This window comes from Microcebus murinus, chromosome 22 (genome assembly GCF_040939455.1).
Source record: "Microcebus murinus isolate Inina chromosome 22, M.murinus_Inina_mat1.0, whole genome shotgun sequence".
NCBI classification, from domain to species: domain Eukaryota; kingdom Metazoa; phylum Chordata; class Mammalia; order Primates; family Cheirogaleidae; genus Microcebus; species Microcebus murinus.
In genome coordinates, this window is record NC_134125.1 from 15,652,488 (window position 1) to 15,665,366 (window position 12,879).

Sequence of the window (12,879 nt, forward strand, 5' to 3'; positions counted from 1 at the left end):
CATGGTGGGCAGATCGTTTGAGCTCAGGAGTTCGAGACCAGCCTTAGCAAGAGTGAGACCCTATCTCTACTATAAATAGAAAAAATTAGCTGGACATGGTGGCACATGCCTGTAGTCTCAGCTACTTGAGAAGCTGAGGCAGGAGGATCGCTTGAGCCCAGGAGTTTGAGGTTGCTGTGAGCTAGGCTGATGCCACAGCACTCTAGCCCGGGCAACAGAGTGAGTCTCTGTCTCAAAAAAAAAAAAAAAAAAAAAAAAAAAAAGAATAGCCAATAAAACTCCAGTCCCCCGGGAGAAGAACAGGCTGGAAGGAAGGAACATGAGAGCAGAGGTTCCCCTCTGGCTGGTGAAGTGACAGCTGGTGGCTCTTGTCTTCTCTCTGCTCTCCTATATGTCTCAAATTTTCTACCTGGAACTGCTGTTTTCCATTTATCATTTGGGGGTAGGGGGGATGAGAAGGTGGATAACAACAATAGTTAAAAAAAAAAACAAAGCCACCAACTGCACCCCCCCTGGGATGGTCCCACCTAATGGAGCCGATAGGTATTTGTTCCTGACACTCAAACTGATGGCGACAGTTCCGGGGGGGGGGGGGAATGAATGAATGAATATCTCTTCAGGAGGCAAGGAGGACTGTCCCTTCTTCCAGGCTGCCATCGTCACTGGTAACCCTTGCCAGCCTGGGCTCATTTGGCTTAAATTGTAACTAGTGACATGCAAGGCCGGCCTTTCCAGGTAGGCTGAGATGGTTCAGAAGGCCAGTTTCCTGGCACGGGGCCTTGATGTGGCACAGATGGCCACCACATGATTTTGAAAGGAGGGGAGGAGGAGGGGCCCACACCTTTTCCGCATAGCCACCCTCGAAGCGTTGGCCATAGCAGAAGGCCCGACGGAGCGGGGAAGGGGGCTGGGAAGGGGGCAGACCCCACCCTGACTCTGCAGCCCCCCGTTACCAGGAGAAAGGGCACGTTACCTCATTTTGGGGACCAGGGTCTCGGGTTCACCTGTCGCCAGAAGCACCTCTGGGGTCAGGGTCCCCAGGCTGGCCCGGCTGCCCTTCCGGGAAGACTCACGGAACAAGCCGGCGCCGGGGTCCTCGTCGTCGGAGCATTCGTCAAAGGAGCCCAGGATGAAGTTGGTCATCAGCTGTTTCTTGATGTTTGCCTGCTTCTTGTCCTCCTTGGAGGGGGACCTCGCCCGCTGGCCCTGGGGCTGGACCGGGGAGGACAGGCCGTCGGTGTCCGGGGCCTCGGGGTCCTCACTCCCCGTCCCATTGGCTTGCAGTTCTGGGGAGGGTGACACATGGTTGGAAGAAAGGGGATCTCTTGGGGGCTTCTGGCGCGAGGGTGGCAGGGAGCTTCTCCGCCGACCCGAGCCTTTGGGACGTGGGCGGGAGGCTGGCTCTGCCTCCTGGGGAGTCTTTGGCGGGGAGATGCCCTCGTCGTCGCCACTGTGTTCTTGCGGTGGCTTCTCTGAGCTGTCCGAGTCTGGAAAGGGCTGCTGGCTCCGGATGGCGCCCGCCTCCGATTGACTCACAGCGACCGGCTCGGAGTCCGTCATTTTCCGCCAGATTTTCAACCAGGAAAAGGTCAGGCAGGAGAAAACCAGGCAAGATAGAAAAAGAAGCAAGACCATTCAGAAAATCTGTAAGGAGAAAAAGAGGGACGTTTTAGGGTCAGTATCATCCAGCTCTTTCTCTCCTAAAGGGGTCAGAGGCAGCGGGCTTCTGTGGTTTTGAGAAGCACAGGAAGAATGGAGATGGGCTTCTCCTCCCCGGAGGAAGGGAACAGGGCCTCGACCTTGGACTTGCGGCTTCGCTCCCCTGCATCTCAGTGTCCTGCCTGTCACTTAGGTGTCCTAGCGCACGCTCAACACAAACCACAAACACGCGTGCGAGGGAGAAGTCAAGGAGAGGGTGCACGTGGGAGGACTTTTTCTAGCAGCATTGCTCACGACGCCACCACATGGAGACAACCCAAGTACCCACGAACTGACAAATGGGACAGCGTGGGGTCTATCACACACGGAGAATTAGCCACAAAGGGAACGAAGCACCAATGCATGCTACAAGGTGGATGGACCTTAAAACTCGCGAAGTTAAAGAAGCCACTCATGAAATGTCACCTATTATGTGACTGCAAGTACGTGAAGTGTCCAGAGTAGGCGAATCCCAAGGGACAGAAAAACAGATTAGCGGTTGCCAGGAGCTAGCGGAGCAGAGGTGACGGCTAAAGGGTGCAGGGTTTCTGTTTGGGGTGATGAAAGTGTTCTAGAACAGATCGATGGTAGCACAACTCCACGGACGTACTAAAAACACTGACTTGTACCTTATGTGAGTGGATTGTACAGTGTGTGAATTATCTCTCAACAAAGCTGTTATTATTAAAAAAGACTCTTAACTACCGTGTTTCCCCAAAAATAAGACAGGGTCTTATATTTATTTTTCCTCAAGAAGACACCCTAGGGCTTATTTTCAGGGGATGTGTTATTTGTTTTCAGTACAGTACAACAATCTACATTTATTCAAATATAGTTAAGTCGTCTTCTTCTGGAACATCATCATAACTCTCCAAAGCCCGAATTCCATCCTGAATTTCTTGCGACTCTGTTTCCTTTAGAACCATTGGCCCCATCTCTCATGTCGAGCACTAGAGCTCTCATGGGGCAGATGAGAAGGGCTGCTCATCTTCTTTACTGCTCCGCGGCGAAATGCATGGGTTGTGCAGATGCGCTGCGTAGCCACGCCCGTCACTAGGTCTTGTTTTCGGGGTAGGGCTTCTATTGTGCAAATGCTTAGAAATCCTGCTAGGGCTTATTTTATGGGGAGGTCTTATTTTCGGGAAAACACGGTATATTCCACTTTATAAATATAAAGAGATCGTTGGCTCTGTCATCATCATGACTGTGGTGCTATCGTTGTCATTATCACAACCCTGGAGGGAGGAAGGTCACCTACCGTTTACTTTCTCCATAGCACCTAGCTCAGGTGCATACAGCTAGAATGGAAGCTCAACAAGACCAGGTCTGGGCTAGGTTCTGGTATGCAGTGGGGGCTTCACAAGTGTGTGCTGAATGAATGAATTCTGATACTCGGATTTCTAACCCACACCTCTTTCTACCAATCACACTAGCCCTGCCCTTTTAATGAGATCATTGTTATTCGAAGGAAATGTTTAAAAAATGGAGCCTAGGTTGGGTATGGTGGCTCACGCCTGTAATCCTAGCACTCTGGGAGGCCAAGGGGGGAGGATCACTCAAGGTCAGGAGTTCAAGACCAGCCTGAGCAAGAGTGAGACCCCGTCTCTACTAAAAATAGAAAGAAATTAGCTGGAAAACTAAAAGTATATAGAAAACATTAGCCGGGCATGGTGGCGTGTGCCCGTAGTCCCAGCTACTCGGGAGGCGGAGACAGGAGGATCACTTGAGCCTAGGAGTTTGAGGTTGCTGAAGCTATGGTGATGCCATGGCACTCCAGCCTGAGCAACAGAGTGAGACTCTGTCTCAAAAAAATAAAATAAAAATAATAATAATAATAATAAAAATGGGACCTAAAGATGTTGAAATTTCTGAACCAATTTTGCCACAGTTATATACTAGAAGCATCACAAAAGAAGGGCCACAGAGTTGAGGCAGATCCATTTGGTATCTAAAAGACTTTCTTTTTAAATTTCAACACAGCGTTCATAAGGAAAGTGGAAAAGTTCTCAAGATTTCCTAGAACTACATGATCCAAGAACTTCTTGCACACTTTTGGCAATGGAATTTGCAGATATGTTGGCAAGGGTATTTTCTAGGTAATACAAAGGGTCAGAGAGTTTTTTGTTTTTTGTTTTTAAGATCATCAAGTTTGTTTTTCCAGAAAAGTCAGTCAAAGGTGGTTCAACATCAGTGTAACACACTACATTAATAGAACAAAGAAAAAAATCACAATTATCTCAATAAATGCAGAAAAAGCATTTGAGAAAATCCAACACCCTTCATGATAACAATGCTCAGAAAATGAGGACTAAAAAGGGAACTTCAACATACTAAAGTGCATTTATGGAAAACCCAACATTGGACTGGGAGCTCCGGCCAGAGGCATTAGACAGTAAAAAGAAATAAACGGTATCCAAATTGGAAAGGAAGAAGTAAAGCCTTCTCTATTCACAGATGATGTGATCCTATATATAGATCACCCCAAAGAGAAACCACACACACGCACAGAGAAAACCTACTAACTGTAGAGATAATAAACAAATTAAGCAAAGTTGCAGGATACAAGATCAACATGACAAAATCAGTTGTGTTTCTATAGACCAGTAACAAATAATCTGAAAAGGAAATTAAGAAAACAATTCTATTTATAATAGTATCCACAAGAATAAAATGCCCAGGAATAAATTTAACAAAGGAGGTGAAAACCTGTATACTGAAACATTTTTGAAAGAAATTAAAGACTTAAATACATGGAAAGACATGGCATGCTCATGGATTGGAAGACTTACTGTTAAGATGGCCATAATACTAAAAGAGATAAACAAATTTATATGGAATTATAAGGGGCCCCAACTAGCCAAAACAATCTTTAAAAAGAAGACTCATATTTTCCAATTTCAAAACTTACTACAAAGCTATAGCAAACAAAACAGTATGGTACTTAAAAATCAAACCCATACTTCTATGGACAATTTATTTTTGACAAGGGTATCCAGAACATTCAATGGTGAAGGAATAGTCCCTTTAACACATGGTGCTAGGACAACTAGATTTCTACATGCAAAAGAATGAAGGTGACCCATACTTCATACCACATACAATAACTAACTCAAAAATGGATCAGAGACCTAAATATAAGAGCTAAAATCTTACAACTCTTAGAAGAAAACATGGGGATAAATCTTCATGACCTTGGATTTGGCGATGGATTCTTAGCTATGACACCCAAAGCATTAGAAACATAAAAAAAATAATAATAATAAGTACATTTGACTTCATCAAAATTTAAAAAACTTCTGTGAATCATATGACACTATCAAAAAAGTGAAAAGATAACCTACAGAATGGGAGAACTATTTGCAAACCATACATCTGATAAGGGCCTAGTGTCCAGAATATATAAAGAACTCCCACTACTCAACAACAAAAAGACAAACAACCCAATTAAAAAATGGGCAAAGGACTTGAATAGACATCTCTCCAAAGAAGATAAATAAATGGTCAGTAGGCACACAAAAAGACATTTCAACATCCTTAGCCATTAGGAAAATGCAAATCATAACCACAATGAGATAGCACTTCACAGCTACTAGGATGGCTGTAATCCAAATGAGAGAGAGAAAGAGAGAATTGTGTTGGTGAGGAGGTACAGACATTGGAATTCTTGACCATTGCTGGTGGCATTTAAAATGGCGTGGCTGCTATGGAAAACCGTTTGGTATACCCCTAAAAAATTTAAAAATGGAATTACAAAAAGATCCAACAATCTCACTCCTAGGTATATCCCAAAAGAAATGAAAAAAGGGACCCAAACAAATACATACCAGCAATGTGGATGCCTTTCTTTCTTTCTTTTTTTTGAGACAGAGTCTCGCTTTGTTGCCCAGGCTAGAGTGAGTTCCGTGGCGTCAGCCTAGCTCACAGCAACCTCAAACTCCCGGGCTCAAGCAATCCTCCTGCCTCAGCCTCCTGAGTAGCTGGGACTACAGGCATGCACCGCCATGCCCGGCTAATTTTTTATATATATATATATATATATATATATATATATATATATATATATATATATATATATATTAGTTGGCCAATTAATTTCTTTCTATTTATAGTGGAGACGGGGTCTCGCTCTTGCTCAGGCTGGTTTTGAACTCCTGACCTCAAGCAACCCGCCCGCCTCGGCCTCCCAGAGTGCTAGGATTACAGGCTTGAGCCAGCACGCCCGGCCTCAGATGCCTTTCTGATGCCCAAGGCTTGTTCTTACCCCGGCATTTCCCAAGCATGGCTCTATGGACATTCGGGGCTAGAGAATTCTTTGTCATGGGGGCTGTCCTGTGTATCATAGTATACTGAGCAGCAACCCGGCCGCTACTCATTCGACGCCAGTAGCATCTCCTCCCTCAGTTGCCACAATCAAAAATGTCTCCAGACATTGACCAATGTCCCACGGTGAGGACAAGACTGCCCTTGGCTGAGAAGCACTGGTCTCCACGCCTGTGCCTGCTCCCTGCCTGCCTCTTGCTTCTGAATGGTGAGCTGGGAGCTTCTGGGGGCAGAGTCTATTTCTTCTTGTGACTGTTTCTCTTGCACAGAGTAAACCCTCAATAAAAGTTTTTTCAAGTGTCAGCAAGAAAGGTCAGAGTCCTGAAACAGCTGGCTCACACCTGCCCGCAGGAAAAATTTCAACATGAGTAGCTGGCAGGTCGCATTGCCAAAACTGTTGAAAAGCACTCCTGGCTTCCCCAGAGGACCAACAAACAGGTTAGAGTCTTGGAGTCCCACACCCTCCCCAGGCAGGAGGGTATGACATATGACAGGGTGCATGGGCCCTTCTAGACCTGGCTGCTGAGGGGCCACTGTCCCTCTCATGCCTTCTTTTTTTTTTTTTTTTTTGGAGATAGAGTCTCACTTTGTTGCCCAGGCTAGAGTGAGTGCTGTGGTGTCAGCCTAGCTCACAGCAACCTCAAACTCCTGGGCTCAAGCAATCCTGTTGCCTCAGCCTCCCAAGTAGCTGGGACTACAGGCATGTGCCACCATGCCCGGCTAATTTTTTCTATATATATGTTAGTTGGCCAATTAATTTCTTTCTATTTATAGTAGAGATGGGGTCTTGCTCTTGCTCAGGCTGGTCTCGAACTCCTGACCTCGAGCAATCCGCCCACCTCGGCCTCCCAGAGCGCTAGGATTGTTCCTCTCATGACTTCTGCTGGCCACACTGCCCTTTCAAAACTCCGCAGTCGGCTCCCTTGGGGCTCTCTGCTCAGCCCACCCTGGCCGGCTGAGTTAGCCAGTAGGTACAGACCTCCACCACGGTGACATGGACAACACAGTGTGGAAACGGGCTGTTCATTTGTCTGTCTCCCCTGACTGATTGGGTCATCCCTGGGGACATGGACTAAGTGTTAGTAATTTATGGAGCCTTCTACCCAACTTGGTGCTCGGCACCTAGTAGGTACTCAAAAACCGTGTGCTGAATAAATGAATAAATCCACGAACACATACTGAGCACCAACTGATGGTTTGAACTGAGCTGGAATTTTGCCTTTTAGGGTCTCATTTCTGAAACTGCGTTCAGGAACCTCACGGGAGCGAGCCGGTGTCTCCATGGCAACTCTGAAGGGGGACGCCTTATATGAATGTGGCTGATTTTAGGCAAATTTTAAATGTACACATTTGAAACCATGTGATATGAGAAATAGCAAGTGCATAACGTAACCTGTACCCCAATCGAAAAATACTCGAATTATTGCTGAAAAAAGTGCAACATCAAAACAAAACTGTGCTATAATGCTTTGGCATCTGTGAGCCCTGAGAACACATTCTTTACATTGATTCCCATTGGAAAGCCAATCAAATTTTGCAAGTTTTGCATTTTGTAAGCTCTTTGGGAACTTGCTCAGGCAATCCTGGCCGACTGGGACTACGAATAAAAGGATGGGTAGGTGCTGAGTGCAGAGGAGGCGAGTGGATGGGCAGACAGGCAAGGGAGTTAGACAGGCATGGTGGGTGATAGAGGAATGGCAGCTCACACTGCCAAGCTATACTTGGAAGCTCTAATGGAAGAGGTGCCCAGCCCTTTCCCCGGTTTGGCCCTCTCTCACTCTGCACGTCCTTTAAGATCAGCTGTCACTCCAGTGGATCTAATTCCCCAAACCTTCCTTGCCAGGACTACCTTCATCTGCATAAAACCCTCAGGGTCTCCTCCCTTTCCTTGCAGAGCAGTGACCTGGGACTCAAAGGTCACTGCAGGAGAACTTCCTCCAAGGGAAACAAATAGGGGAACAGCTCGAGAAAGTTACCGAAGAAATTCTCGGGAGCCTCAGTTTACTTGTCTATAAAATGGGAATGCCAATTCTTGTCCCCTTGACCTGTCTGGCCATGGCTCTCTGGATAACATCTGTCCAAATGCAGCATCTACGCACACCTGAGCCATCAGTTTTGTGGGGTGCCTTCAAGCTTCCATGACGCCTCACCTTCACCCTGCCTCCAAGCCTCGGAATAACTAGATGGGTGTTGTCGTTGTCATTATTTTACTTCCACTTTACAGTTCTGTAAACTGTGGCTCAGAGACAAGCTCAGTAACTTGCTCAAATCAGGGCCAAGACCCATACCTTTCCCACTGCCCACCACCACCGTGGATTTAAATAAACTCCAGAAGGCAGAGCGTGGCACAAGGGGCATTAGAAGTACAGTCCCCAAAGCAGACAGACACCTGGCTGTGCACCTTTAAGCTGGAGCCGCAGATGAGACCTGTCAGCTAACAGTGCCAGACACGGGCCGTGGTCTAGGATGAGCACTGATCGTGCGGCTGGATGTCACCCGCAGGAAAGGCCAGGCGAGCCCTTCCGAGGGAACCTGTGGACCGTATCACGGCAAGCTGTTGCCCTTCGCTGAAATATCCCAGCTCACTTGAAAACCGGACACCAGCCAGAGCTAATTTTAATTTCTTGCAAACTGAACCCAAGCAACAGCTGCTTGGTGCCAGGGCACTCCCGGCCCCGCCACTCACGCGCGATGAATGCAGGAACCCGCCTGGTCCCAACAGCAAGTGCTGGCCGGGGCTGGTCAAGGGCAGGGAAGGGGTGAGGGCTGGGAGCGCGTCTTCCCGCTCCCCACAGACAGCAAACATACCCTGTCCCCAGCGGGGCCTTGAAGGGCAGAGGGGACACATGACAGCACCCAGCAAACCCCTTCACCACTTTGATTCCTCCTCCCGGCAACTCCTGAGCCCTAGCTGGCACTCACCGTCACGGGGACGCGGCCACCAGCTCCATTCTGGTGTGAGTCCGACAGGCGCCCGAAGGGTGACTAAGGGAACCTGGCCCGTGGGTGTCACCTTTCAGCAGGAGGCTGGTGGCGTGCCTCAGGCCACGGGGGAGGGGCTTGGCCCGGCCAGCGCTCTGTGTTTCCCCAAGCTGGGCATGGAGCACGCCTCTGTCTGCGCCCGCAAGTCTAGGCCATCTGTGACGGTCCTCACGCGGCTCGCGGACCCCGAGCTTAAGAGGCGTCTCCATACGCTCTCGGGGGCTTGCTCGGCCCCAGGGCCACCTCCCTCTGACTTGTCACAGTCCTGTACTTAGCCCTACTTCACTGCTCATGCAATCAGCCCCTTGCCCAACTCTGAATCCCTGGAGAGGGTTTTAGACACTCCTGTAACACAACAAGCAGACGGGGAAACCGGACGGAGGCAGCTCCCGGCCCCGCGTGCTCATCTGTCACGCACCTGCCCGAGAGGGAGGACAGGGCTCAGCACAACGTGAGTGTGACCACCTCGGGCACCACGGAAAGAACGAGGCACAGGTGGCCAGGGGCCCGCCGGCCAGCAGGCGGGTGGTGCAACGTCCTTTTGCAAATTCTGAGATGGTTACGCTGATAGGGGCAAGCACGGCTGCCAAGGTGTGAGAGGCTGGCCGGGGACCGCCTTGACCTGCACTGCTCGGCCCGCAGGGCTGGGAGTGTCACCGCTCGGTGTGAGCAGCCACCTGCTGCAACCTACAGCCCAATGTGGGGGAACGCAGGGGCCGTCAAGTCCTGTGTCCTTGTTTTACAGATGAGCAAACAGCGGCCCAGAGGTCACATGGAAATCAGCAACATCCCAGGGCTGGGGCCGAGGTCCCTAGCTCTGGGCCAGTGCTCCTTCTCTATCTACTGAGGCATGATTGGCAGCAAAAGTCGACTGTCATCGGGCACCTTGCTTGGTCCCCTAGAAAATGACCTGGGCTCACACCTCGGTTCTGCCACCCACAAGCTGGGTGAGTCTTGGACAAGTTAAATGCCCTTTCTGATCCTCATCTGCAAAATGGGGATAAGGACAGTATCTGCAAGAGTCCAATCACAGAATCACAGTGCCCGGGGCAGCTGGGCTCTACACGTCACCATCGACATTCCCGGGGCCTTGGGCAGGGCCACAGCTCTGGGAGGTCCTGCCACGACAGATCTCAGACCAACCACGGCCCCATGTAGACAAGGAGGGAGAATTCCCAGCCTCACCCACCTTATAGGATTACTGCGAGCGTCAACCAAGACCCATTATCCACTCAGCGCCCAGTGCAACCTTCCCTTCTTGGAGCGACAAATGGAAAGAAAGAGGCAGGTGGCGGGAGTGGGTCGCCAGTGTGGCTTCCACTGGGGGCATCTTCCTCCGCCAGGGGACAGAAAGAAGCTCGCATTTGGTACGTGGGCACCCATCTCTCTGTCCCGATCAGGTGTCAGGGCCACTCCCTTACGATCAGCCCGGACAGGACACTCAGCAACAGCTTCCTGGGCGTCCAGCCACGGGCCACTTGGGGCGGTGCGGGGGGAGGGGCGCACTGAAGGGGCCAGCGTTTCTCCCAGGAAGAGAAGTCTCTGGGCCCCCAGCAGCGTGCGCTGGGCTGAATTAACGTCTCATCTGTTCCCGGACCCAACGGGGACGCTCTCAAGGACTTTGTGTGTGTCTGGGGAGCCAGAGGGGACCATTTTTCGGTTATTCCAAGAGAGGAGTTTTTTAAAATGCCAGCACAGGGGTTGCAGAGGGGAAGGAGGGAAATGTTAGGGAGCACTCTGGGGAGAGGAAGTGGTTCTTAGCAAGTCAGGTGGTTTCCTGTGTCATTAGCACTTATTGGGCATGTAGTGTATGACGGTCACCGTGCTTAGAGTTTTACACGCATGGTCTCCTTGACATCTCCCCACACCTGGGCGACAGGTACCACCGCCTGCTGCCCTTTACAGGTGAAGACACTGAGGCTCAATCACTCCCCAGGTTCACACTTTAAGGACCCAGTTGGCCTCACTTAGGAGCCCGAGCACCTCCTCCTCCTCATCCACCTTGCACTCTCTTGTGCTACGTGCAGAACTTCTCCCCTACAGTCTAAGAAAAGCCCTAAGTCACGGAACACAAGGAGCGACTGTTAGGGGTCACTGCCTGGTTTCTTAGAGTTGTGGGCTTTTTTTTCTTTTCTTTTCTTTTCTTTTTCTTTCTTTCTTTCTTTTTTTTTTGAAATAGAGTCTTACTCTGTTGCACCGGCTAGAGTGCCGTGGCATCAGCCTAGCTCCCAGCAACCTCACACTCCTGGGCTCAAACAATCCTCCTGCCTCAGCCTCCCGAGTAGCTGGGACTACAGGCACGCACCACCATGCCCAGCTCATTTTTTTTTTTCTATCTTTGGTAGAGATGGAGTCTCGCTTTTGCTCAGGCTGGTCTCAAACTCCTGAGCTCAAACAATCTGCCTGCCTCGGCCTCCCAGAGTGCTAGGATTACAGGTGTAAGCCACCATGCCCAGCCGTGGGCTTGTTTTGCAATCTCTCTGTGTCCATTCTTAAGGAACTTAAAAGGCAACAAAGAAATAAGCAACATTTATGTGTCGATTAAAACACAAATCAATTAAAATGGAAAAAAAAATCAAGAGCCCATCTATTATTGCTTAAGAACAAAAAAGAAAGAAGCAGCAAAACTACTTCTCTAGACTTTTGGTTCTTCTACTGGGAAAGGCTTTCAGGGAAAGAGAAGTGTTTTGTCCAAATAAAGAAAAAGCCATTTAAATCAAGATCTAGCTGCTAGAATCTCAGAATCAGGAAAAGCTGCATCTGGAAGACAGTTCAGAGAGGATGAACACCTCCCAGGCATAGAGACAGACAGGAGGGAGAGCGAAGAGAAGGGGACATTTGCATTAGGACTTTGAAGGTTGAATAGGAGTTCACTAGGTCACCAAGGGGGCAGGACATCTCGAGCAGAATTTGCTCGTGGCACTATGCTAGATAGTGAGTTTGTACTATTCCAGATAAAGATGGGGACTCTGCTAGTTACTAAATCAGGAGCTGTGATTAGCAAATTCGTTCTACGGCAAAAGATAATTATTTGTTTTGTTTTTTGAGATAGAGTCTCACTCTGTTGTCCTAGGTAGAGTACAGTGGCATCAGCCTAGCTCACAGCAACCTCAAATTCCTGGGCTCAAGCAATCCTCCTGTCTCAGCCTCCCGAGTAGCTGGGACTACAGGCATACGCCACCATGCCCGGCTAATTTTTCCATTTTTAGTAGAGATGGGGTCTCTGTCTTGCTCAGGCTGGTCTCGAACTCCTGGCCTCAAGTGATCCTCCCAGAGTGTTAGGATTACAGGCATGAGCCACTGCACCTGGCCAATTATTTGTTTTCTTTAAGATTTCTGCATCTGAAGAAGATAATGTGAGAACTTGTAGGTGACAGTGGAGGGAGGTGTGCCATCCCCACAAACTGTAGGACTTGAGAAGGCGCACCCTGCCGTGTGAGCCAAGAACCTCACCTTCCCTGCAACTGTGACCAAGGGTGCTGGTGCCATGCCAGGCCCCCCTGCCCCGAAGGAACAAATGATCACTGAGATCAAAAGAATTGCAACCGGCCAGGCATGGTGCCTCGCGCCTGTAATCCTGGCACTCTGGGAGGCCAAGCTGGGAGGATTACTTGAGCTCAGGAGTTTGAGACCGGCCTGAGCAAGAGCAAGACCCCGTCTCTGCTAAAAATAGAAAAAATTAACCAGACGTGGTAGTGCACACCTGTAGTCCCAGCTACTCGGGAGGCTGAGACAGGAGGATCGCTTGAGCCCAGGAGTTTGAGGTTGCTGTGAGCGAGGCTGACGCCACGGCACTCTAGCCTGGGCAGCAGAGTGAGACTCTATCTCAAAAAAAAAAAAAAAAAAGAATTGCAACCGTCATTTCTAAGGACAGACTCT

At 49.3% G+C, this 12,879-nt stretch overlaps 1 protein-coding gene across 1 annotated transcript in view; it reads right to left on the reverse strand.

Annotated features, from left to right (window-relative positions):
- Positions 1 to 9,040, reverse strand: part of ACACB (acetyl-CoA carboxylase beta) — a 105,780-nt gene extending 96,740 nt beyond the window's left edge. Inside the window, exons 1-2 of the mRNA XM_012756613.3 lie at positions 8,941 to 9,040; positions 974 to 1,644 (exon numbers count right to left, since the gene is read on the reverse strand). Coding sequence (XP_012612067.2) covers positions 974 to 1,635 — 662 coding nt within the window. The 5' untranslated portion in view covers positions 1,636 to 1,644; positions 8,941 to 9,040. The remainder of the gene's footprint in view (positions 1 to 973; positions 1,645 to 8,940) is intronic.
- Positions 9,041 to 12,879: the final 3,839 nt, after the last annotated feature.